The sequence below is a fragment of the Mesoplodon densirostris genome, chromosome 16 (assembly GCF_025265405.1).
Source record: "Mesoplodon densirostris isolate mMesDen1 chromosome 16, mMesDen1 primary haplotype, whole genome shotgun sequence".
NCBI lineage: Eukaryota > Metazoa > Chordata > Mammalia > Artiodactyla > Ziphiidae > Mesoplodon > Mesoplodon densirostris.
Window position 1 is genome coordinate 35,391,474 of NC_082676.1, and position 27,950 is coordinate 35,419,423.

The window sequence follows — 27,950 nt, forward strand, 5'->3', positions numbered from 1 at the left end:
GCCCTTCTCAGTGTCCTTCTCCTAGGACTCGGGTGTCATCGCCTTCCCAGATCCCTATACTGACAGGCCTCCCACCAGAAAGCATGATGTGCCACAGTGACACGGAGGAGGAGGGAGAGAAGGCAAAAGAAAGCAAGTGGTTGAGACGAACCAAACCAACTAAACCAGTAACCTGGTTTATTAACATAAACTGCACATCTCTGACTTTAGCCAACAACCTCACAGCCAATGAACAACGCCAACATTTATCAGCTTCTCGGGGATCCTCTGAGAGGCTCTGCCTCCTGCTCCCACAGAAGGGATGAGAGAGCAGGAAGGAGGTGCGAGGCCACAGCTATTCCTCACAGCAGGACACGGCGAGCTCCCCTGCGTCCTCTCTGTGCTGTGGCTCCTCCCTCTGCTCCAGCTCTTCTCCAACATCCTCCATGAGCTGGTCCAGGTCCAGGTCACTGGAGGCTCCATCATCAGAGAGGACACTTCCAGCCTCCTGAGGCCATGGCTCCTGGGGTGCAGGCCCTTCTTTCCCCACCATGGGACAGGCCCCGGGAGGAGCTGGTGGGGTCAGGACCTCTGGCAGTATTCTAGCTTCTTTTTCCTCAGATGAGCTGCTTACTGGGGCCTTGCTTTGGGGAGCTTTAAATTTTTTCTTAGGGCCTAAATGAAAAAGTGATAAAACTGAGAGATTTATTGGGTCATCTGTCCTCACCTTTTACAAGTCAAACTCCTAAATTTCTATTACCAAAACAATCTCTGGAAAAGATGACCTTTCTTAAAAGAAAGAAAATGGGGTTTGGAGTCAGAAAGACTTGGATCCACAGGCTAGACATGGGTCTTGAGCAAACTTTAAACCCTTTAAACCTCAGTCTCTTTATCTGTAAAATGGCAAATATCCAGTCATAGAGATACTGAAAGAATTAAAGGGAACAAGTATAGAAGTATCTATCTAGCCGGCCCATGGAAATATCAATAAATGTTAATTCCCACCTCCTTACCATTCTCCTATCCCTGAATGTCCCTGAATCAAATCAATTAATAACCACCAAATGTTTCTACAGTGTGTGCTGTGTTCTACAATTTGGATGACACCCTTTTGGCCAAACTTTTTTTTTTAAGTAATTAAAAGCTGTGAAATTGTTAAAAAATGATCAAAGGAGGGAAAATGCAGACATGAACCTCATTTCCCCACAGTTTTCCCCAAGTCTTGAGCCTTACCTGGCTGCTCAGGTTCTGAATTCCCATGCCCTTTTTCCCCTCCCATTATGGGTAAAGATGGAGCTGCAGATTCATTTCCCAGAGATCTCTTCGTTGTCTTCCTTTGCGGGGTCCCATCTCGTCCATGTGCTCCACCTGCATCACCCCCAACCCCCAACCGTGAAGGACATTGGTTTATTTCTCACTGAGTGACAGCATGGCTAGGGTCCATAGACTCCCCATATTTGTTCTCTGCCTTGCATCTTATGCTCATTTTCAATCTAGTAAGTCCTCTTGGTTCCTTTCTTCTCCCCAAATATTTCCTTTCCCCCCCCGCCCCCCGGGTCTTCTTCTCTTTATAGTTCACCTCAGAACCCACCTCCTCCAAGAAGTCATCCTTCTTGGCTAAGAATTTAAAACATTCATTCCACCTTTAACCTAAGATTTTATAATTCAACTCACAGAAGTGAGAAGGCTACAGCTTCCCTGACGACATTAGCATGAGTCTTTTTTTTTTTTTTTCCCGGTACACGGGCCTCTCACTGTTGTGGCCTTTCCCGTTGCGGAGCACAGGCTCCGGACGCGCAGGCTCAGCGGCCATGGCTCACGGGCCCAGCCGCTCCGCAGCTTGTGGGATCTTCCCGGACCGGGGCACGAACCCGTGTCCCCTGCATCGGCAGGCGGACTCTCAACCACTGTGCCACCAGGGAAGCCCCTAGCATGAGTCTTGCTCATTTCCTCAGGTTCTGGAGCTGAGACATCAGTAAGGCCCAGCCACATGCAGACCCTCCCACTCTCTGCTTCTGCCTTGCCTTAACTGTAGCACATGTCTCATTTCCAGCTGACTTGCTTACCTCTTGCCTTGGGTTTTTTTGTCTGAATTTTGGCTGGCTTGGGACCAGGCAAAGTTGGATCCTGAGAAAAATAAGGAGAGAAAAATAGGAAAATATAAATGAAGTCACATAATTGTGATTTAATAGAGTGGGATGCTACAGAAATGATGAGTGCACTTAAGGGAGTTCAAATTAGCTTCTGTGAGTCTGATACAATTTAAATCAATGACAGCACTTCCCTGGTGGTGCAGTGGTTAAGAATCCACCTGCCAATGCAGGGGACACGGGTTCGAGCCCTGGTCCAGGAAGATCCCACATGATGCAGAGCAGCTAAGCCCGTGTGCCACAACTACCGAGCCTGTGCTCTAAAACCCACATGCCACAACTACTGAAGCCCATGCGCCTAGAGTCCGTGCTCCGAAACAAGGGAAGCCACTGCAATGAGAAGCCCATGCACCACAATGAAGAGTAGCCCCCCTCACTACAACTAGAGAAGCCCCCACGCAGCAACAAAGACCCAACACAGCCAAAAATAAATTAAAAATTTTTAAATGTTTAAAAATAAATAAATAAATGACAACAAAGATAAAAATGTTCATCCTTTCCATTCTATTTGTTATTAGTCAATGTAAGGCTTTATGCACAACAGAAGGAAATAAAGTTAGGCCACAAACATGATAAAAACTGGTAAATTAAAAATTAAAAGAGAAAGTGAAAAATCTACATTTCAGAGCTTCTAGTTTCCAGATCTACACACAAGGAGCTTGGAAGCTGTAACTGTGTTCTAACAACTAAAAAGCTGAACAGACTGAAATACCAATAACTCTTCTTAGATCCATAAGGATGGTGAGGACACAGGGAAAACCTCTGCCCTCAAAACTGAAGATACACAGGCAAATACAGGGAGCCATGCTTATCAGAACATACACTCACAAGCAGAAACCACCAAGAGAACTAGTGTCAGGATAGGAAAACCTCAACAGTAATAAAGGAATTGCTCAGTGTGGACAAGTCTGAGAGTTAAAAACTCCAGGGATACCCAGTCATGGGGGACTTCCAGACTTTTTGTGAGTTTTACGTCCAGGAGCTCAACCAGATTCTCACAGAAAATATCAAAGAAAAACTCCTTCATGCTTCCAGCAGGGAGAGGGGGAAAGAAACATTTTGAAATATACCAGAGCATTCTGTTCTTCTTAACAAAACCTACCCTCAGGAGAAACCAGTTAACCAGAGCCTAACCTACTAGGGTGTTAACACAGCCTAACTGTCCTGGGGGTAGGGAAATACCCAACTTCAGCTCACTCTAATCACCCTGTCCCACCTAAGGGGGTGGGAAAAAACTAAGAAACACTGTGAAGTTTACAGTCCAGAGGCATAAGTTCATTAATAGACTTAGACCCAATCACAGGATATAGAACACTTCCCCTCCCCTGACACCTTACCACCACATTACTAAAGGTATATTTACAGCAGTACTTTTTACCTGGTACATCATGTTTGGCAATCAAGAAAAAATCTACAAGGCATATCAAATGGCAAAAACACAACCTGAAGAGACAGAGCAAGTATCAAAACCAGGGACTTCCTTGGTGGCACAGTGGTTAAGAATCCACCTGCCAATGCAGGGGACACGGGTTCGAGCCCTGGTCCAGGAAGATCCCACATGCTATGGAGCAACTAAGCCCGTGAGCCACAACTACTGAGCCTGCGCTCTAGAGCCCACGAGCCACAACTACTGAGCCCACAAGCCACAACTACTGAGCCCGCGTGCCACAACTACTGAAGTCCGTGCACCTAGAGCCCATGCTCCTCAACAAGAGAAGCCACTGCAATGAGAAGCCTGTGCGCTGCAACAGAGTAGCCCCCACTCCCTGTAACTAGAGAAAGCCCGTGTGCAGCAATGAAGACTCAACGCAGCCAAAAATAAATAAATAAATAAATTTTTTAAAGTATCAAAACCAAACATGCTAGAGAATTATCAGATTGGAAATTTAAAGCAAATATGATTAGTATGCAAAGGGCTCTAAAGGATAAAGTAGACAGCATTCAAGAACAGATGAGCAATGTCAGCAAAGAGATGGAAATCCTAAGAAAGAATCAAAAGGAAATGCTGGGGATCAAAAACACTGTAACTAAAACGAAGAATGCCTTTGATGGGCTTATTGGTAGACTGGTCACAGCTGAGGAAAGAATCTCTGAACTTGAGGATATCTCAAAAGAAACCTTCAAAACTGAAAATCAAAGGGAACAAAGACTGGAAAAAAGAATGCAATATCCAAAGATTGTAGGATGACTACAGAATGTATAGATATGTGTAATGGGAATACCAGAAGGATAAGAAAAAGAGAAATATTGAAAACAATAATGACTGAGAATTTCCCAAATTAATGTCAGACACCAAACCACAGATCCAGTAAGCTCAGAGAACACCAAGAAGGATAAATGCCAAACAGCCACACCAACGCATATTATTTTCAAACTACAGAAAATTAAAGTCCTGAAAGAAGCCAAAGGAAAAAAAAATCTTACCTGATATGCTAAGGAAGGGGAGAAAATGGAATCATATAAAAGCTCAATCAAAACCACAAAAGGCAGAAAAAGAATGGAAGACAAAAGTAGGAAGAAAGAACAAAGGCAACAAATAGAAAACAGTAACAAATATTGTAGATAATAATCCAACTGTATTATAATTACTTTGAACATCAACAGTCTAAATGACTGTCTAAAATGACCAATTAAAAGACACAGATTGCCTGAATGGATCAAAAAACAAGACCCAACTATATATTCCCTACAAGAACCCCACTTTAAATATAAATACACTTTATATAAATATAAAGACACATACAGGTTGTAAAAGTAAATGCATGCAGAAAAATATACCATGCTAACACTAATCAAAAGAAAGCAGGAATAGCTATATGTTAATTTCAGACAGAGCAGACTTCAAAGCAAGTAAAGTTACCAGGGATAAAAAAGGGCATTACAGGGTTTCCCTGGTGGCGCAGTGGTTGAGAGTCCGCCTGCTGATGCAGGGGACACGGGTTCGTGCCCCAGTCCAGGAAGATCCCACACGCCGCGGAGCGGCTAGGCCCGTGACCCATGGCTGCTGAGCCTGAGCGTCCGGAGCCTGTGCTCCGCAACGGGAGAGGCCACAACAGTGAGAGGCCCGCGTACCGCAAAAAACAACAGCAACAAAAAAAAAGACTCATGATAAAGGACTATTATCTAAAATAAACAAAGACAAATGAACTTATTTACAAAAATAGACCCATAGACATAGAAAACAAACTTACGGTTACCAAAGGAGAAGGGGGGAGGAATAAATTAGGAGGTTGAGATTAACATATATACATTACTATATATAAAATAGATAACCAACAAGGACCTACTATATATCACAATATTTTGTAATAACCTATAAGGGAAAAGAATCTGAAAAAGAATATATATATATACATGTCACTGAATCACTGTGCTATACATATGAAACTAACATATTATAAATCAACTATACTTCAATAAAATAAAAAATAAAATAAAACATACAAAGAACTCATAAAACTCAACAATAAGAAAATAAACAACTCAATTTAAAAATGGGCCACACACCTTAATGGATATCTCACCAAAGGAGATATACAAATGGCCAATAAGAATATAAAAAGATGCTCCACATCATATGTCATCAGGAAAATGCAAATTAAAGCAACAAGATACCACTACACACCTATTAAAATGGCCAAAATCCAGAAAACTGACAATACCAAATGCCAGCAAGGATGTGCAGCAATAGGAACTCTCATTTATTGTTGGTGAGAATGCAAAATGGTACAGCCACTTTGGAAGACAGTTTGATGGTTTCTTACAAAACAAAACATACTCTTACCATACAATCCAGTGATTAAGCTCCCTGATATTTACTCCAAAGGAGTTAAAAACTTATGTTCCCACAAAACCATAGTTATAGTGGCTTTATCCATAATTGCTCAAACTTGGAAGAAACCAAGATGCCCTTCTGTACGTGAATGTATAAATAAACTGTGGTATATCCAGAAAAATACAATATTATTCAGCCAAAAAAAATTAATAAATGAGCTATCAAGCCATGAAAATACATGGAGGAATAGTAAATGCATAGTTGTAAGCGAAAGAAGCTAGTCTGAAAAGGTTACACATACTGTATGATTCCCACTATATGGTATTTCAGAGAAGGCAAAACTATGGAGGCAGTAAAAAAAAAATCAGTGGTTGTCAGTGGTTGAGGGGTATGGGAGGAAAGGAATGAGTAAATGGAACACACAAAATTTTTAGGGCAGTAAAAATAATCTATATGATACCATAATGATGGATATGATGTGTCATTATACATTTGTCCAGGCCCATAGAATGAATGTACAACACCAAGAGTGAGTCCTAATGTAAACTATGGACTTTGTGTGATTATCATGTGTCAATGTAGGTTCATCAACTGTAACCAAATGCACCACTCTGGTGGGATGTTGATAACAGAGGAGGCTATACATGTGTGGAGGCAGGAGGTACATAGGGACTCTCTGTACCTTCTTCTCAGTTTTCCTGTGAACATAAAATTGCTCTTAAAAAGTCTTTAAATATGAAAAATATATGTATTTCATATGCCTGAAAACAGACTAAGGAAATAAAATAATGAATATCCTAAGTGTTCACACAGGGAAGAAAGGTGAGTGAAGAGAAGCAACCTGCTATTCTCTGAAATTGCTCCAGTAGGAACCAAAGAACTACAGTAGGAACTGAGATTATAATCAAAAGATAAGTTCCTAGAGATATGAGATATTAGAGAGAATAACTGAGGAAAGAGGAGACTCTCCTTCCCTGAAGACCTGCTAAGAGATAAAACCAGCCAGCCAGTCAGGGCTACTCTGATGCAGGGACAGGACGGTTCCTTAGAAAATATAAATCCATGCTAACCAGATGCCTTACAGCAATCTCCTAAAAGGAATCCCCAAGATCAATCTTACTTTTTTCTGTTGTTCTTCCTCCTCTTCCTCCAACTCTAACTCCTCCTCTTCTCTCTCCAAGCAGGAATCTAAGCTGTTAGCCCCAGAGAGCATTACGTCTAGAACAGGAATAGGAAGGGAAGGCTAAATAATTTATCCGATAAAATAGGTGATGAGTTAGTGGAGCTGATCCCAGAGAATCAGTCTTCTAATTCTGCCTTTCAGGTCCAAGTCACATTTTCTCCACGAAATCTGATCCTAGATTATCATGGTTCCACCCTTTTCAAAGTCCCGTCACTATTCAACATGCACCCTCCCTCCCTACTCCCTTTTTTTCTCCATTCCTCTCTCTACCCATCTGTGTATCCATCCATCCTGGACACTTGGTCAATGGCATTCGTGGAGAGCCTCCTATTATAGAATCCAGAACTAGGTTGATGATATTGGATATAAAATAAAAGCTTCAGTTGCTGCCCTCATGAAGGAATCCCTTCCCTCTCTCTCTAGTCTTTAACCTCCTACTTATCCTACCTTTTTCTTCCCCACTGTTGTCAGATCCACTGTATCGGCTCCAGAAACCAAACAGGTTAACCCGCTCCTGAGGGAACCAAGAAACAAAAGCATCATCTACTACTCTCCCAGGGGCTATTTTTGTCCTCTGTCTTCAAGGTTTTTAGTTACAGAATTTGTATTCATATTTCATACCATTTTCACTTGAAATTTCATACTTTCTATCTAGATTTTGTAGAGCTTAACTATTATAATATGTTATAATATTATAATATACAATATTATTATAACTTTTTTCCAGTTTGTTTAATTCAGTTAATAACTGGGAAGGGGAAATTCACTGTCATTCTCTACCCCACCCAAAAGCAGAATTTGAGGGTAAAAACTGACTCCACATAAGAGAGAAGATAAGGTAGATATACCTGAGACTCGAAGTTAAATAGGTTGGTGGGATTCCCCCTACCAACAGTCCCTGTTTGGACTGAGAAAAGATCCCATTTGTCCAAGGGTAGGGAAAAGAATGGATGATTTAAGGCATCAAGGGAAGCTGGCCTGGGAAGAAAAGACTAGTTCTAGGACTAAGACTGTGTAATGGGGAAGGACAGCAGGTTTTCTACAGTAGGAAATGCATAACTTGCTTTGTGTCCCAAGTCCCAAAGAGAAGCAGGTATATGATCTAAACTTTCCCACCTGAATACTGATCTGCTCGGCCTCTTGAGCCATCATCAGGGCTGCCCCCAGTTTCTGACTGCAGTCCTTATTCCTGCAATTTTTCTGAAATGAAAGATTTCAGAAAAGTGACTCCAACAAACTGCTACTCACTAGACATTAGCTTTACACTTATTTCCAGTTTCTGGTATTGATATGATACTCCTATTCTTAATCTTTTGAGCTCAGAGACACAATCCCGTCTTATACCCAAACAAACCTTTCATCAATTTCTAGCAAAATTTTCAACCAACATTTTGGTGTCCTCTCCAAAGTAAAGCCCATGGAAATTTGTAAAAGTAAAATTAAAGGAGTTCAGATGACTGTACTTCTAAGCTCGTCACAAGTTTCTTTAGATCCAGCTGCTTGATTTAGTACTCACTGCCTGATTTTCTAAGGTCCCTGAGCTCCTAAACCTCTGCTCATTTGCAAGGCTCATCAAGACAAACTGATTATAGGGAAAAAATATTATTTAGTTAATTCAGTGGTTCTCAACCAGGGGAGATTTTCCCCCCCAGAATATATTCGGCAATGTCTAGAGACAATTTTTTGGCTGTCATAGCTAGGGTTAGGGGTCCTACTGGCTAGATGCCAGTAGGATGCCAAGGGTGCTGCTAAACCTCCTACAATGCCTAGGAATCCCCTCACAACAAAAAATTATGTCAAGTGGCCCAAAATATCAAGTGTCGAGACTGAGAAACCCTAAGTTAATCTGTGCCTTCATTTCTATCACACCTGCTTTGGCTAAACTGTAGAAAACCATGGTCTTTAGGAAGGCCCTCTATCTGCAGACAGGGAAAGAGACTAAGAAAAATCATTATCCTGCTGCAATCCTGGCAGAAAGAAGTGTACCTCATAAATAACCTCACCCTTGCATACTTGGTCAGATATGTACTTTCTCCTCACACAGCTTCCACTGGGAGAAATCAGGTTTAATAAAGAGAGGACTTTGTTTTTCAAGTTCCCTATATCACAACTGACCCCTGAGGGTTGCTCACCACTCCAGCTAACTCCGGAGATAGCTCCTGGAAGTTCTTTAGCATGTTGACTGGGATCCAAGCACGAGAGGCTGTTTCTCCAAAAAATGTCACATGGTACTTGGACTGTAATAAAAGATGGTTCTGTTATAGCCTCTTGTCCTTCTTCTTGCTTTGGCCCTCTAGCCAGAAAAGGCAGGAGAAGAACTGAGGATTCACAAGGAAGGAGAGGCTGGGCCTTCTCTGTTCCTTTAAACCTGACCCACATATCCCACCTTATTCCACTGTCCTTCAATCCTGACCTCAGGAGTCCTAACCAAAGCATATTTATCAAAACATAAATGCCCTAGTAATGATACAAATTTGTTTCTATATCTTTTTGTCACTCTAGCTAAGAATCTGTTTCTGCTTGTGTCTGCTGGCTATGTCTGTATTTCTAACTCTGTACATCTGTTAGGATGGATTTGTTCATTACTTTGGCCTGAGCACCCACCCACCCTGAATCAGGAGAACTCACTGGCAGGGAATCAAGATGAGATGCAAAAAGAAAATATTCCCCCAGGTCAGGATCAGATTCTACCATGCCTGGCCACCTGGAGAAGACAGATGGGTGTAGGGAATGGAAGAGAAGGGGTTAGGTGAACAGAACACAAACTCATCAATATACATGTACATAAAAGGGCAATATGTTTCACAAATAAAGGACCCCCAGAATAGACCCCTCTGTCAACCCTCCACAGTGGTCACTACCAAATGATTGAAGTGACTTCCATCAATGTACAAAGAAGCTCAGAATCTTCCTAGTAAAAATACCTTATCCTTCTAGGCCTTCTGGAAACCCTGAGAACAAAAGCTTTTGACTAGGGACATCTCCAAAAAAGAAGCTACTCCACCCTTCCTTGTTCTCTTTACTTTGTATATCTCTCATTTCCCAATGTCTAAAAAAATCTTAGATCCACTCTTCTCTTTCTACCCATCCAGGGTAGAACTGTCCAACCTTTTTTTTCCGGGGAGATACCACATCCATCGTGAAACCTCTAGAAAACAGGTTCTTTCAAAGCCTCCAAGCTGAGCACTTTATATTCTCCCTCACCCATGCTCTTTCTAAGGCAGGTACCATTTCCATTATAAATCCCTTCCATTTCCTTCCCTCCCTGCTTGAATCTACCACTCCCAAGTTCATGAAGGATGCTCTGACTCTGCCATAGCACCCTACCAGGGGTAACCGTATTGCTTGGCCCAGATGATGGATCCTGGGATGTAGGAGGCATAGGCCACTTCACTCTCATGCCCTGTCCAGGTCTCCTCAGGGATATCACAGTGATTATACTCCAAATCTGCCAAAAGAGAGGAGGAATGAAGGGACGGAAAGAGCCTCATAAGGTGAAAATCTGGATGAGGGAAGAGGAGAGGACAAGAAGAAATTGGTATATGCAGCAGGTAGGACCTAAAGGACACCTGGGAGACCCATGAAGGAAATGCAGCCAGAGCCTGAAGAAGTAGGAGAGTTGCCTCATTACGCTCTATAGAAAGAGACTCCAAACTTCTACCTACATCCCACGCGTCTGACCCTGCTTGCATCAGTGTAACATCATGAAGGTAATTTCTCTGATATTCTGTTTTCTCATCTGTAAAATAGTTGGGCTAGACTAGAGCTTCATAATCTCTTTCAAGTAGTTTCAAACATTCTAGAATTCTAAGACACTGAATCTCTCTCACTGGCTTTTCCCCATACATCCCATATCCCTTCTTATCTGCCAACCCAACACCAACAATCTAATCAGATTGACAGGCTCAAACCAATGCTGAAGAAGATGGAATTCACTCAGAACATACATTTAGATCCCAGGACTCTCCTCACAACATAGCTCTTCAGGGTGTCTTCCTCTAGCCCTTTATGCCAGATTCATCTTGACATGACAGCAAGATCCCCCCCTCTCCCCAAACACTAACTACAAGGACCCCTGGAATCCTAACTGTACTTTTGTCATATTTAATCTAAAGGATGAAAGCAGGCAAAGAAAGGGACGAACAATAAAAACTGAAAAAAAAATTTCCCACTCCATTCTACCTGTATTCTGGTCACAGGACCAATTATCTGGGAGGACTGAGGGGTCAATGTTCCCACGTAGCCGCCTCCATTTCTCACAGTTTGGGAAGGAACACTGGACCCAGACTAGACATTGACCTGTCACAGGAAAAAAACTGATATAAGAGACTCAAAAATATGTTCTTCCTTCTTCAATTTAATTAAAATCAATATACTCCCTGCCACCACCACCTCTGCCAGAATCACAAAGCCTTAGAGATCAACTCATCCAATCCCTAACTTATAAATGGTAAAACCAAAAGCTCAGAGGAGATAACTGACTGCTAAAGATCAGTCTAAATTGGTGGCAAAGCTGAACTTAGAGCCCAGGTCTCACATCTCAATCTTTCTCCTATACCACGCTATCATCTCTCCTCCCCTAAGGCAGAAAGGAGTGTTTCCTGTATTGACAGTTCTTTAAAAAGTTGTCTGGCATATTTCTGGCTAGTGCCTCATTTCTCTGAGGGCATGTCACTAAAAAGTTCTTCTGAAGGACTAACCAGCACCTCTTTTGTGCACAGCATCCAGAGTTCCTGTTTCAACCTCAACAAATTAACCTGACACCAAATCACCAAGTTGCAGCCTTTGGGACCCACAGCCCTGAGTTCACCCCTCTCCAAGACAGGTTTAAGCCTATTGTTTCTCAAACTATTTACTTCAGGCTGCGCTCAATGGTCAAACACTCCTTTTATCCACTACCTTCCAAACTCTCATCCCCACCTTTCTCTACCCCCACATCTTCTAAGTTGACCCAACGTCCCACACAGCCTCTCCTCTCTCCCTCCCAGACTCTTCCACTATAGTCTTTGGGATTCCAAACAACAGCAACAAAAGTCCACGTCTTCAATCTCTTCTCTGAAATTCTGCCTCCTTTCTGAAATCTGGTGATGCGCTAATGACACTGCCCCAACCCGACCCCACCCCACTGCTGAAGCCCTCTAAGAGCCTGTCCTTCTCACATACCCCACGCCAGAAAGTGGGGTCAGCATCATCCTTACTCCCCATTGACACTTGCAGACCATTACTATCCTCCCTCCTATAAAACCCTTCCTCCCTCAAGGTCTATGCCATGGGACTACACTGCCCTCTCATCACCCTTGTCACGATGCTGTCATCTGGTTCAGACTTCTCCTCTCCACCTCCTGCCCTCGTAGATGACCGTTACAGCCACAGGGGTAACTCACAAGGCACCCCGTATGTTCTCCTCCATGCCACCTCGGTCACCCCCTCACCTCAGGAACCCACTCCCACCCTGCATGCCACACCCAGTCATCTGCAGGGACCGTGCACTCCCCTGAACCACTTATCTAAACCCCTCTCTGATAAAAATGCCCCATTCTTCCACCTTACTTGCTCCAAGACCCCTGTGGCAACTTTTAGTTTATCTAGATCTCCAATCCACTGGCCCCTACCTTTCTCTCAATCTAGTAGCAATTAAGGTTGTTTTTCTTCACTCTGTACTTACGCAGGTTTGGTTTCCTTAGATTCTCCTGCAGACATCAACAACTCCCTTTCCCTCTGTCCTTCCTCCCACCCAGCTAGCAAACACAATTCTGAATGAACCCACTCTCCTTTTTCTGTGCCTATACTCATTTGACAGAGCATTGCTAGAGAAAAATCACTGACCAGCCACCTAGGTATACTATATATATTCACAGCTAACAATATCAACCAATATGTTTCTCTAGTAAGTTCACTCTCCCACTGTCAAATTTTACCTTGAATAAGGAATGCCCTCCATCCCACCAAAATCATCCCTCAGAAAAGCAGTTGGCTTACATTTGGGTCCCTTCACAATATCCCATATTATGGATCACCTTCTCAATTACTTTATTTTGAAGAATAAAGTACTGGTTGAGAATGATATATTAGTCTGAAAAGACAGTTTCCAATGATAGTTTTGGATGTTTACAGAGGTGACCTGGCAAGACTAGAAAAAAAGAGTGGGGGAAAGGGCCAGGGACCATAAAAGTGAACAGAGATGAATCAAATAAATGGTGGTTGTAAAAATAATGAATATTAATGAGGAAATGAGTGGGGGAAAATCATCCTAATGCTATAAAACTAGATATTTATGGTTTAGGATGAACTTTCCAATGACAGTTTTTAAAGACATACAGTTCCTTAAAGTTTCCTTTCAAGCAACTTAGAAAGAAGAGGTGTTTGAAAACAGTGTTTGAGGCTCACGATGTGGCTCTGTGATAATGAAGGCTGATGTCACAGACACAGGTCAAGAGCATTTCGGTTGACTGCTCATTCTTTTTTTTTTTTTTTACAACTTTATTGGAGTATAATTGCTTCACAATGGTGTATTAGTTTCTGCTTTATAACAAAGTGAATCAGTTATACATATATATCTGTTCCCATATCCCTTCCCTCTTGCATCTCCCTCCCTCCCACCCTCCCTATCCCACCCCTCCAGGCGGTCACAAAGCACTGAGCTGATCTCCCTGTGCTCTGCAGCTGCTTCCCACTAGCTATCCACCTTACGTTTGGTAGTGTATATATATCCATGCCTCTCTCTCGCTTTGTCACAGCTTACCCTTCCCCCTCCCCATATCCTCAAGTCCATTCTCAAGTAGGTCTGTGCCTTTATTCCTGTTTTACCCCTAGGTTCTTCATGACATTTTTTTTCTTAAATTCCACATATATGTGTTAGCATACAGTATTTGTCTTTCTCGTTCTGACTTACTTCACTCTGTATGACAGACTCTAGGTCTATCCACCTCATTACAAATAGCTCAATTTTGTTTCTTTTTATGGCTGAGTAATATTCCATTGTATATATGTGCCACATCTTCTTTATCCATTCATCCGATGATGGACACTTAGGTTGTTTCCATCTCCGGGCTATTGTAAATAGAGCTGCAGTGAACATTTTGGTACATGACTCTTTTTGAATTATGGTTTTCTCAGGGTATATGCCTAGTAGTGGGATTGCTGGGTCATATGGTAGTTCTATTTGTAATTTTTTAAGGAACCTCCATACTGTTCTCCATAGTGGCTGTACCAATTCACATTCCCACCAGCAGTGCAAGAGTATTCCCTTTTCTCCACACCCTCTCCAGCATTTATTGTTTCTAGATTTTTTGATGATGGCCATTCTGACCGGTGTGAGATGACTGCTCATTCTTGAAACACTAGCTTCCTTGGGTTCTGTGATCCCTCATTCTCCCGCTTCCCCATCCCATCTTTCTGGTAGCTCCCTCCTCAGTCTCCTTTACTGAATTCTCCTCGCTCTCTGTCCAATCTCTAAATCTCTGAGTTGGAGTTCCAAAGCCTAATCATGGGTCTTCACTCCCCATGCTGCACTTTCTCCTGAGGCCGGCTCATCCATTCCCTCAGCTTTGAAATCCACTTTCACACCTGACAACACACAGAAGTACGCTAACAGCCTCTGTTCTGAGCTCCCGCTTCCTATAGCCATCTTGCTCTTTGATCTCTCTATCTGGATGTCTCACAACGATCTCAGGCCTAATGGGCCCAAACCCAAATGCTTGATCTTATCCTACAGAACTATTTTTTCCCACCTCCTTTCACATAACTGCTCAAGCCAGAAGCCAATCATCTTTGACAAACCCTCTCCTCTCTCTCACCTCCCAATATCCAGCTCATTACCAAGTTCTGATAATTTTACCTCTAAAACATATCTTAAAACCATTTACTTCTTGTCTCCTTCACCACCCAAGCCACCAAAATATCTAATCCTAGCACTAACTTCCTAGCTGGTCTACTCTTGTCTCCCCATACTCCATTCTCCAATTAATCACCAAAGGGATCCTTTTAAAACATCAATTTGATGGTGTCACTTCCCTGGTTAAAACCCACCAGGGGCTTCCCACTACACTTAAAATTCTCACTTCATAACATGGTCTTTGATCTAGCCACTGCCTACCTCCTTACATTTATCCAGAGCCACTTTCCAGCCTTGCTTCCCTTGCTCTCTGAATTCCAATTATAGCAGCTTTCTTTTAGTACCTGGAGTAAGACAATCTTCACCTTACCTAAAACTTTCTCCTACGCTTCACTTGGCTAACTTCTAGTCTTGCTCCAGGTTTCAGCTTAAATGTTATTTCCTTACAAATGCTTTCTCTAGCTGACCCAATCTTAATTAGGTCTCCACCATTTCCTCTCATGACATTCTTTTCCTTCCCTTCACAGAACTTAATGCAAATTTATTTACTGGATACTCCCTTTCTACTTCCTGCTCCAGGAGCACTCACCTCTCCTTGGCAACTGTGAAAAACAGGAAGAGTGGTTCATTAATAGGAAGAGGTTTACACAGTCACTACAACCACAATTCAACTCACAAGCACTGCCAAAGGAGTGAACTTCTGTCTCCCAGTCTAAAATCTATCCCTCGCCTTAATACTGAGAGTTACAGGAGATGGAACACTACTACCCAGACCACCCGACTGCCCAAATTAGACTTATACCTCCAGCTCTTTATACTGATTGCCATGTCATTACAACATGAGGAGTGGTTTATTGCCCTAGACTACCTTGTTTCGTACCTGCATAGTCTTCCTAGAGTTTTCTTTCCAGTATGTACAAACCATATTATTCTTCTATAATCCAAACTTGCCTATTAGACACCAGCTGACTGTTTAGTCCACTGTTCCTTAATCTTTGGGTTCTGGTTTTTGGTTTTTGGGTTTTTTTCTTTTTTGGTGCAAGCCTGTTTTCCCCCTGATTAAGACTACTTATTTTCAAAATTTTAAACATACTAATATATTGTATGATCTATTTTATTTATCATACTAAAATTTCCCAATATTACCAAGGTTATTTCACACAATGTATTTGTTTGTTATCTATCTAGCACACTAAAACTGTAAATTCTATGACAGCAAGGGTTATCTATTTTGTTCACTAATATATTTCTAGTACCCAGCACAATGCCTGGCATATAAGGCATTAAAAACTATTGTTAAAAGAATAAATAAAAATCTATATGCATCCTTATTTCCCTCCATCCAATCTGAAAGGCTGGGTCCTTTCTGACTCAAAATAAACCCTCTGGTTCTCTTCTTTAATCTCTCCCTCTCTATAAACAATTTTCCCTCAGCATATAAATATGCTGACAATAAAGAGGTCAAGTATCTTTCTTTTAAAAGAAAGCTAAAAAAAAAAAAGAAAGAAAAATCTTCCATCTACTTTATACCCACTCCCCTTTATTTACTATTTTTTCCCTCCTTGTTTTCACATCTAAACTAATTGAAAAAAGTATCTATTCTTCAACCAACAATAACCTGCCATTCACCCTCACCAACCCCTATGGTTGCTCTAATCAACACTAATGATTTCCTAATTGTGGTATCTGTTGATTTTCAAATCTTTATTCTTTTTATCATCTCTGTAGCAGCATTTAACATGGCGAAACACTCCCTCTTTCTTGACATTCTCTCCTCCCCTGGAATCTGTGATACCACACTCTCCTAGTTTTCCTCCTACCTTTCTGAGCTTTCTCTTAGTTCTTCTTAGCTTCCTCCCTGGGTAGCTCTTCCTCTGCTCAACCCTAAACATTATGCTCCCCCAGGGTTTTTATCCAATGTTCCCTTTTCACTCTACGCCCTCTTCTTGGAAAATTTCATCTATTCCTATTGATGCAGATGACTCCCGAATCTGTATCTCCAAAAGCCCAGACCCCTTTCTTGAGCTCTAAATCTCATCACAGACCCCCTAACTCAGGCAAAGCTCAATCCATCATCTTCAACTTGCTCTTTCTTCTATATTTTCCACTTCAGATAATGATTCTTCATCCACTCAGTCACTCATGCTGGAAAACAGGACCATCCTAGAGGCCTCACTCTTCCTCAGCTCTCATATCCAGGAGCAGTCATATCATATTGATCTTGCGTCCTAAAGATCTCAATTTTGTCTCTTCCTCTTCACTGCTATTGTCTGTCTTCCTTGCCTGGATAATTATTTCTATGGGTCTAGTCTTTCTCCTGCCAATCCATCTTCCATGCTAGTGCCAGAGCAAGCTTTCTAAAATGCAAATCTTATCAAGTTTTGCCTACTTAATGTCAATCGTTCCTCTTTACTTTTAAAATAAAATCCAACTTCCTTAGCCTGACTTGTAAGGTCCTTTAAGATCTGGCTCTTACTTGCCTCTAGCCTTATCTCCCCCATCCCTACAACCCCCTACCCCCAAAATACCCAAAAGCTACAAACATTAGCCCTCCTCCATTACTCTGCCAATAATTATCACTCTGACCCCCACTCCCACCTTAGTTCGTCTGACTAAATTATACTTCAAGATCTGGTTCAAGTGATATCTTTTTCTTGGAAACTTTTCCAGGACTACTCCCAATTTGTAGCTTTCTTGTTGGCCTTCCTCACAAGCTTCTCTCGCACGACAGGTTTATATTTGTTTCCTCTGCATTTACTCAGTACCTCCTAAAATGCCTAGAATTTAGCAAGCACCAAACACCTGTGGATTATATGAGTTAATAACTGAATGAATGAAATAGTCCTCTCTCTTCCTCAGCACCATATCCTCTAACAAGCAGCTGTGAGTGATAAATTATAGTCTTTGCAGAATTTCCTCTAACATCCTAACCCTTACCTCTCTCGTCCACCTCCAATTTTCAAGCCCAAGGTAGGTTTTTCAAACCATGGCTGAACTCACCAAAACCACTTCCCTCTCCCTTTTGTTGGTCCCTGATCTGAGAATGATCCTGAACTGTTTTCTTCAGTTGGTCTTTCTGCCTGTGCTCATGTCCACTTTGGGCTTTCTCCATTTTCTCACCTTCTGGGAAGATAAAAGAAAACATTGTAGGGTAGGGAAATGAGGAAGAGAATCTTTGTAGATAGTAAAGGCCAGTTAAAGAAGGAAGAAGAATCATAGCTCAATAGTTTCAAGTCTTGGGCTGAAAATTCTCAGTATGCCCACTGTCCAATTCCCTAATTTCATGGAGTAAGTGCTTGAGCCAGGTGTCAAAGTGTATCTGACTATACTTACGAGCGGCCTTCTTTCTTTTGCTTAAGGAGAGTTTATTGAATTTCTTCTCAGAAGGTGCAGGATCTGGCTGGCCTGGCTTAGATGTCTTTATCTCAGGGATTACTCCACCTTCCTGAGAGGCTGAAATCTCTAGAATATGCGGTACCACCACCCTCTCTCTGCAAATAAGATTTTTAATTAAAAGGTATAAAGGGGCAATTTGTAGTACCCCTCTTTTGAAAAAACCCAAGGATAAAAGTTAGGAGGACAGAAGAATTGTAAGCTCTCTATGGCCTCCTGAGGTCATTTGATCCATCTATTGGCCTGTTTTTCCCAACTCAACTCAAGTATCTTTCCTGAGATAAGAGAAAGCTATAGAGATATGAAAAATGACTAGATAGATAGATAGATGGATAACCATTTATCAATATTAAGCCTACCCTGTGATCAACTCACCTCACTGGGATAAACTTACCCATCAGCATTATTATTAGTAGTAGTAGAAGAAGCAATTCCTGGCTCCTTGTCTAACTGGGTACATCTTGTAGGCTGGGCACAGGAAGTCTCTGCAAAATCAAGGCTAGATTCCATCCCTCCCAAAACAAAATACTATAAGCAGAGAAGCAATTAAAGAAAACAACTACTCCATTATTTCCAAACTGTAAACTTTCATTAAAATATCTCCCATCAGTTGCCTGGAAGAGCTTACCTTTGGACTTTTGCCACACCACAGAACTTTCAAGTTTGTTTGTTTGTTTTACATATTTATTTATTTATTTATTTATTTATTTGGTTGTACTAGGTCTCAGTTACGGCAGGCGGGGTCCTCAGCTGTGGCTCACAGTTTACTTAGTTGCAGCTCACCGGCTCCTTAGTTGTGGCATGCGAACTCTTAGTTGCGGCATGCATGCGGGATCTAGTTCCCCAACCAGGGATCAAACCCGGGCCTCCTGCATTGGGAGCGTGGAGTCTCAACCACTGTGCTACCAGGGAAGTTCCAACTTTCAAGTTTTCTAATTCTCAGGAAAAACTACAAATCTGTATCCTTCTGCAAGCCTTTCCAGATTGATTTGCCTATTCTAGGATAGCCAGGTAATGTTAATTTTATTTTGTGTACATAACAGAAATTTTATGTACCATGTTTTATATCATTTGTTCCTCAAACTTTCTCTAGGAATGGAAGTATACCTAGGAATAGCTGAAAATGTCAAACCACTGTCCTTAGCCTCATGACCTTATGGAGAAGGCCTCATGACTTATGCTATAGAGTTCCTTTTTCTAAAATCAAATTCCTGAGCATATGTTAGAGCAGTATTAGAAACAGAAATATACAAGGGTAGATGGAGACTAAGTTCTTCAAATCTGGGAAAAATAATTTATCTTTTCTATGAAGATTGTAAACATATAGAAATAAATTTAAATTACATTTAAAAAATCTAGATAAGACTATTTTTATATTCTGAAGTCAATGTAATCTACTTTTCTAAAAGTCTGTACCCTCTGTCTAAGGTGGTTTAGCTATAGTCCTGTTGATAGAAGATGAAGTATTTAAAAATATTTCAAAGTCTCATCTAATATTTCCTTACTTAGAAAGATGGAGGGAAGGAGAGAAGCTATCGACTTACTCTACCCCTCAGATAACAGTTTCTTTGCCAAACTGAAACTCTTTTTCTCCCACTATAAGCCATACCCAAGCACTCCTGGAGGGACTTCTGTAGCACAATCTGGACAATCTCCTCAAATTCTGTATTGGTAAGAGTTGATTTTCCCTGCAGAGAGAAGGGTAGGGGAGAAAAACTGCTCATCTTTCCCCAGTCCTCCTCTGTGACTAGTCAAGGAAGCCTCCTTTAGATGAGGCAGTAAGTTCACAAGACTGAGAGCATAAATTCAACCTAAGGATTCCATAAATTCTATCCCAGATCTCCTGGGAGTAAAGGAGTCAAAGAAAAGGAAAAAGTTTATAAAATTTCTGTCTACCTCTACTCTCACTTCCATCCCACCTCAGCCCCTCCCTGCCCAGTACGCCCTGCTAAACGCTTTCATCAAAACACTTTTTACCTCTTAAAGAAGAAAATAGAAGCCCCAAAAAGAAATCAAAAACTGAAACTACAGGATGAATTTTCCCTGTGGGATTTACCACATTCAAATTTATGTTATAAATATTTAAATGTCTTCTGAAATGAAAAGATCCTGTCTGCCCAGGCTGGGTGACTAGGAGAAACTGTCCCACTAGAGCCCATCATTGTGATTTTTACCTTTTCTTTCTTCTCTGCTTTCTTGTTGTCTTGAGCCTTTCCTTTTATCTCCTGGCCACTGCCTGTACCATTCTCTTTGGTTGTTTTCTCCTTCTTCTTCTCTAACCTGGCCTTTAGCAGGCTTGGCCTTGTCTCTGCCTCTGGGGAACTGATTCCCGGGATCTCCTCCTTCGATGAGTTAAGGTTATAGGGCATCAGGCTATGCAGTTTTTGTGCAGGTGGGGCAAAGGTTTTCTTTGGTCCCTTCCCGCATACTGAAAGAAATTTGATCATCAAATGGAATTTATGAAATATAGAATCTAACACAGAAATTGCCAAGCACTGCCATTGATTGACCATATCAGAATTATCTGGATATGAAATATTAATAACAATATTATAATATGAAATATTATAATATGAAAAAATAATAAATTATTATTCAACAAATTCAGATTCCTAGGCCTTCCTTCCCCAACCCTCCCAGCCCCCCCCATCCCTGCCCTAAGATTCTGATGAAGTAGTTTGAAGTGAGGCCCAAGAATCTGTAATTTTACGAGGCTATCTAGATGATTCTGATGCACTACCAGGTTTAAGAACTACTGAGTAAGTCAAAGGTGATAAATATAAGTATGCAGGAAACTGAATTATTCAAATGTGAAATTTTTTTTAATTTGCTTGTTTTAACTTTGCACAAAATTTTAGGGGAAATTAGAGAAATTTTTAAAAACCTTGTCAAAATCTACAAACGATGCAATGAAAATTGTACTGATCCTCCCAGGTATAAGTAATGTATCTTTCTTCTGAGCTTCCATAATACTTTGTACCTGTCCTGTGGCATTTACCACATTCAAATTTATGTTTTAAATATCTAAATGTCTCTTCTCTCCCTACGAGTTCATACATTTCTTGAATAAGACTGTTTGTAAGTCAAATATATTTCACTCAAAGTGTCTAGAAAAGTAGTAACTTTAACAAAGTGGACATGAAATACATGTGAATTGAGTTTCCCTTTGGGGGGAAAGGTGTCCAAATGACCAAGGGCTGAGAAAGAAGAGGAAAGTGACTCTTGACTCACTTTCTTTACTCTGCAAGGTTGTCATCATTCAGCTCAGAAGCTACACTTTTCTTTATGCCTGTTAGAAAAAAGAAATGAACTGCTATTACTCTGAACATGATTTTTCAAATTTTATTGAAGCCTAGTTGATTTACAACGTTCTGTTAATTTCTGCTGCACAGCAAAGTGATTCAGTTTAACTTATATATATTCTTTTTCATACTCTTCACCATTATGGTTTATCACAGGATACTGAATATAGTTCCCTGTGCTATACAGTGCTGATCGAACATGATTTTAAACTTTCTCCTCTCCTTGTCTTCTTGGGTTCAGGGTCTCTTTGCCTGGGACACTTGAACCACATTTTCTGCCTTCTTGACTACAATTCTACTCCTCAGCAGTGCCAATACATGCTGGAGGATAATAAAAGTTGCTGTTTTAAAGATCAGCAACAATCCTTAGTGTTTTAAGTGCCTAGAACCATGTGCAACATGAGGTAGGCACTTGTAAGTAGGTAGAAATGATAGTGGTAGTGATTTGTTAAAAAACAAAATTCAGGGGCTTCCCTGGTGGCACGGTGGTTAAGAACCCGCCTGCTCATGCAGGGGACACGGGTTCGAGCCCTGGTGAGGGAAGATCCCACATGCCGCGGAGCAACTAAGCCCGTGCACCACAACTACTGAGCCTGTGCTCTAGAGCCTGCATGCCACAACTACTGAGCCCGCGCACCTACAACCCGTGCTCGGCAACAAGAGAAGCCACCGCAGTGAGAAGCCCACACAACGCAACAAAGAGTAGCCCCCGCTCATCGCAACTAGAGAAAGCCCGCGTGCAGCGACAAAGACCCAATGCAACCAAAAATAAATAAATTAAAAAAAAATTCAACTGAGTAAATTTTGAGGATCTTATTGGCTTTATTCAACAATTCATGAATTGGGCAGCATCTAATCTACCAGATAGACAGGAGTTCCAAGGAGCTATACAAAATTAAAGACTTTTACAGGCAGAAGGGGGCAGGAACAAGGAAGTAATACTAGGAAAAAAAAAAAAAAAAAGCATGTTGGTCATACAAGGTTACTTTCCTTTAAGGGACTACTGGAGTCTATCAGGCAGATTACTCAACTAGTGCTGATCAGGCAATTCCTGACTGACTGGTTTAAGATTCCATTTCTGGGAGACCTAACATTGTAATTAAGTTGTCTTGGTTTAGTGACTTGGGGCTTAGCATAAGCAACCCCACTTGGTGCCTCTTATTAAAGCAAGACACGTTTTTAACAGCCAGAAGTATAAATAGTAGCAGAGTAGTGGTAGTAGGGTGTGGACAGTCCTGGGAGTTAAACAGTGAGAGTTTTCTTCAGAGGGATAACCTCATTTCACAAGGTTCTCCTAAATACTTAAAACACAAATAACCTATAAATTCTCCTACCTAATTCAGACATCCCTATGCATAGAGAACCCCCTTTATTAACATCACTATAATGTATATCTTCCCTTTACCTAGATCTTCTAGTCTAATAAATTTCCGAATGTGCTGGATTCTCGCAATTTCTATTCATGGCTCAGAAATAATTAGTAATCAGCAGAGGTCCCCAGAGAAGCTAGTAATAAGAATCTAGCATATTCACTCTATATCCATAGTTTATCTGTAGCTATCTACTCACAGATGTTCTACACAATATCAGCATGCTTCATTATTTCTACCAAAGTTGTGACTAATAATAATGAATAACACTTATTGAGCACTCACTATAATCTTTGAATATGTCATCTCATTTAATTCTCCCAATAAATCTATGAAATTGATACCATTTTACATTTGGGGAAATTGAGGCTTAGAGGGATTTAGAGACATTAAGTAATCGATAAAGTGGTAAAAATCAGGATTAGAATCTGTCTGATTTATAAGTTTGTGTTATGAATTGTGCTACACTACATCCCAATCGTCTAGTTCAGTAGTTCAGTGCTTCACAATAATTTTAGTATCACAGCACACATGTAAAGCATACATTAAAAGTACACATTGAAACACAGAAAATATTTCTAGGTACTCTAGGGTAAAAGGACCAGGCTGCCCACATCCATATACAACTGTGGGATGGGAGTGGGGGGCCTCCAGCCACACTACAGGCTGAAGAGGTTAACATCACTACACAGCTATAAGTCATCTGTGATCCAGCACAGGGCCAAGATTCATCTTGTGATGTTCCAAGAACTTGTACATTTTTCCAGTTTTCACTTTCCACCATTAATATTATTTCTACCCAGCTGTGGTTTGCCCAAAACCTCAGTGTTAATACATGGTAGAGTCAAGATGAACCCAAGTTTTGGCTTCTAAATTCTAATAATATGTCTGTTCTTCTCAGTGATCTTATTTCTGGCTGTTGGTTTTGAGTGCTTTGAAGGCCCTGGACCTGAAACTCAATCTTCCAACTCTGCCATCTCCCACTATAAAGAGATCCAAAAGCAGCATAAAATGGATCTTTGGGTTCATACAGTCTTCCCTCTAAAGGGGCTGAATATTTTACGACCCTCAAATGGCCAAGCTAAACACTCAGTTGTTCAGGGTGTAGAATTCCTCCCTCCAGATCCCAAGATGAATTCAAAAGGTACTGGCGACTTGACTTAGTGTGGCCACAGCATGGCTGAATATAAAGTATTTTTAATTTTTTCTTCTTGGTATTTTTCTGTTCCTTTTCTTCATTCCATAAATGCAAATAATTGATATGCGCTATTCTGCAGTAACCACTTTTCTTATATATTAAGGAGCACATTTTATCATTGTTTCCATCTTAACTTTTCACCACCAACTCCCAAACTTATTTGACACTGGAAAAAAAGCAAGTGGGACACTGGGGGAGAATCACTGCAGCAAATTGGTCCCTTCTTTACGACAATCCTAAATAGAAGCTGGAAACTGGATAAAATTAGGCTGCAAAAGGAATAATAATAATAAATAACAAACATATCTTCTCCCAGACTCTAGAATTCCAAAAATGATCCTGAGAAGTCCCTATGAAGACAATCAGAATTATAAAACTATACGAAATGAGAAAAACAAAATGAAAATTAGTGTACCTGAGATGACAAAATTTGATTTTTTTAAATGTTCATCTATATAAGATGCTTGTGTATCCGTAAACTATCTCTGGAAGAATACACAAGAAACTGACAAAAGTGTCTCAGCAGAGTGGAAACGGGTGGCTGGGGGTGGAAATGAGCTCTCTACTGTACCCTCTTGTGTAACCCTAGCATTTTATACATATACCACCATTTCAAAGTGATTTTTTAAAACTCTATTTTTAAAATAAAAAGAGTATTTTAATCAACTTAAAAAGGCTAAATTTTTCCAATATTTAGGTTCAAATCGTTATCTAAACCTATACTGACCTCTCTAGGCAAAAGTGTGTTACTGGAGCCCCAACCAACTAGATACAATTGTGGATCATTGTTGAGTTAATAAGATGTAGTAAATATACAAGCAGCAATGAATACTGGTTTTCCTTAATCTACAGTGAGCGTGTGATGAAGAACATTACTTTTAAATAAAATCTCTAACCTGATCAATAGAGAAGGGAAAATCTGTAGTCACCGTCTGACAAGTCAAGTCTCTGCTCCTCTGTTTCAGGCGAAGTATTTTCTTCCACAATAACGAATGTTGAAATCTACTTCAGAGAGAGAAAAACAATTTTAAGGAAGTTAATAAATATACAAAATACCACCAACTTTCACCTGGCCAGCTATGAAATGACTGGGAGCTCTAGACCCAGGAATTGGGGCTCTAGACCCAGGAATAACATTTGAGGTTTTAATTTCTTTTTTCTGACCTTAGATGAAAAAAGAGAGACAAAAAAATCCAATAAAGCTTTAAGTGTGAAAGTAACAGAAAGTTCCATAACCAGATCCTAACTACTGAACTAACATAAGAAAGAAGGGTGAATAAGAAGGGGGAAATAACTTAGAAATAATAAAGGGAACCAAGGGAAGGTGAATGAGCTGTTCCAAAAAATAGTTTTCTTTCATTTAGAACACTAAAAATCATGACACTGATTATAGAATGAAATCACCTAGCTCAGCAGATCTCAAAGTGTGATCCAAAGACCCCTGAGGGCCCCCTCCCTTTTTCAACTACTTATCTGTGTTAGGCTGGGTTTTCTCATACTCTTCAACCAAAACAAGATATCATAACAGATTGAATTCAGAAACAGATGAAAATCCAGCTGTTTTCTATTAAGCCAGACATGAAAGAGATTTGCAGAAATGTAAAACACCATTCTTCATACTAAATTTTCTCTCATTTAGGAAAATATATTTTTCATTAAAATATTATCTACGTTAACATTATGTAATGGGTTCATTATCGTTATTTTAAAATTAATAAATAAATGTTTAATTTTTTTCTCAGTTTAATTTCTAATATACTAGTATCAATAGATCCATAAATAGATATAAACCAATCTTTGGAATCCTTCATAATTTTTAAGAGTATAAAAGGATTCTGAGACCAAAATGTTTGAGAATTGATCTAGCTAAATAAATTCAGTCTTGTCAATATTTTTCAAAAAGCATTAATCCTCCTCCCCCTTCCCCCCATTTAGAATATGTTCACAAATTTCTCCCCTCTTAAGTATCCAATTATTCCCTCTTTATATTGTCCCTGGAATCCTTGGTCTAAAAGAACAAAAGAAACCCTTTAGAATTGTCCTCTAACACACAGACTCCGTGAGCCTCAAAAAACTGTATTTAAAGACTATATTTTGAAAAAAAAAAAAAGACTATATTTTGAGCAGAGAACAAGAAAGATCGAGTTTCTGTTCTCACTGAGCTGACATTCTAGTGGGAGTAGTTAGACACAAACAAAAATAAGTAAATATATATTGTAAAATAAATAAATAAAGACTATATTTTGGGAGCAGTTTTCTCAGGTTTACTTGAGATGCTGCCTCCCAGGCTTGAAGTCCTCAGTATGGCCACCAGATAAAACATAACTCTTAAATAAATAAATAAAGACTATATTTTAAATATCCTTTAAGCTGGAGTTTGCTTTCTTTTTGTCTTAATGTCCAACGGTATGTAGATCCCTGCTCATTATCATTCCCCCGTAAGAGGTTTTTTTCTCTTTCTCTCTTCTTTCCTTCCTGTCTCTTTCTTCCTTCTTTCTCTAATGTGCACTCAGCAAGCACGATTTAAAACGTTTAACAAGACAGAAGGAAAAAATGATCCCCGCTACGCTTACTGCCCATAGCAGACTACCTAACAAGACTTTTACTCTCCTAACTACCTGAACTAAACCTTTTCCATAATCTTATAAATAAATTAACGGTGACTAAAGCTTCTCGGCTCAGAGAGTGCAAGGAAGCACAGAGATACGGGCACTTATCACCAGAACAGACTCTTTCTTTAGGACCCTGATCCTGGTTCAGACCCTTGCTATCTAACTCCCGAAAAGCTTCCATACTTGCCCCAAACTATTGCCGACCTCAAACTAGCCTTTTTGTGTTGTTTTCGCTTAAAGGGGTCATGCCCGTGGACTCCCAGACTCCGGCAGCATTTTGCCTCACAGAGCACCAAGGTGATGTTTAGAATAAAAGGCCTGATTCCACCTTATAAACCAGAGGGAAGAACTTTGACGGACCCACATTTTTCCCTCTCTCTTCCCTCACCAATTCTGTCTTAAGAATTGCATTTAAGACCGGAGGTACCACAGAGCCAAAAGTCCTTGACTCCCCTCAAAGGGTAAAACAGTGGCTTTCTAGCCTCTCTTCCCCATGAACAACTCCCCCACCATGAGAGAATTTCCCCTCAGCTCCCACCCCCAACCCGCGGAGGCACCAGGATCCGCATTCTCGCTCAGGTCCGTCGTCGCCCGCCGTGATATTGAGTTACTTTTGTTTGTTTGTTGGGAGTAAGTTTACGGTTAGAGATTCTGAGGACAGGGGTTAAGAGTTGGACGGCACCCTGAAGAGAAAACTTCTCAGGCGACAGGTGCCAGGATTGGCCACGCCTAGCACCTTCAGCTGCAAGCGGAGAAGCACCAGCTACCTTCTGGAAAGATGAGAACCTAAGCGCGAGGAGCAAAATGGGCTAATGCAGAGATTCTCCGAGCCCCCTCGAACCTCGAGCCAGCTTTCCCGCCACCAGAGAAAGGCGCGAGGCCGCGCACAAGCTCCACCTCCACCCCCACCGGCGGCCTGCTCGCAGGGCTAAGGCGCATGCGCAGCTGGAATCGGTTTCTGCGTCTGCGCAGCTGAGTTATTTCCGCCATCTTCCAACAGACCACCCTGTAAAACTACAAATCCCATAATCCTCGTTGGCCTCACTTTTTTTTAGGTGGCAGCAATAGCGCCTGATCGTTCAAGATGCACATCTTCCTTTTACTAACTTTACTCTGTGCCCCAGACTGCCTTTTCCTTCCCCTGGGAATCGTGC

General features: G+C 40.9%; 1 protein-coding gene across 5 annotated transcripts; it reads right to left on the bottom strand.

Annotated features, from left to right (window-relative positions):
* Positions 1–199: 199 nt before the first annotated feature.
* Positions 200–27,691, bottom strand: ZCWPW1 (zinc finger CW-type and PWWP domain containing 1). 5 transcript variants are annotated; one of them, XM_060120536.1, is made up of 18 exons: positions 27,564–27,691; positions 25,081–25,186; positions 21,546–21,603; positions 20,489–20,742; positions 19,924–20,002; positions 18,709–18,799; positions 18,255–18,412; positions 17,922–18,044; positions 11,270–11,386; positions 10,415–10,535; positions 9,716–9,791; positions 9,220–9,324; positions 8,204–8,287; positions 7,535–7,601; positions 7,025–7,122; positions 2,046–2,106; positions 1,213–1,347; positions 200–654 (listed from the first exon to the last, which is right to left on the bottom strand). In XM_060120536.1, the coding sequence occupies exons 3-18, from the start codon at positions 21,571–21,573 to the stop codon at positions 335–337; spliced, it is 1,917 nt and encodes a 638-aa protein (XP_059976519.1). In that variant the 5' UTR covers positions 21,574–21,603; positions 25,081–25,186; positions 27,564–27,691; the 3' UTR covers positions 200–334. The 5 variants fall into 5 exon arrangements, with proteins under 5 accessions (XP_059976519.1, XP_059976520.1, XP_059976518.1 ...); XM_060120537.1 differs by having other exon boundaries at positions 17,922–18,041; positions 25,081–25,189; XM_060120535.1 differs by having other exon boundaries at positions 25,081–25,189.
* Positions 27,692–27,950: the final 259 nt, after the last annotated feature.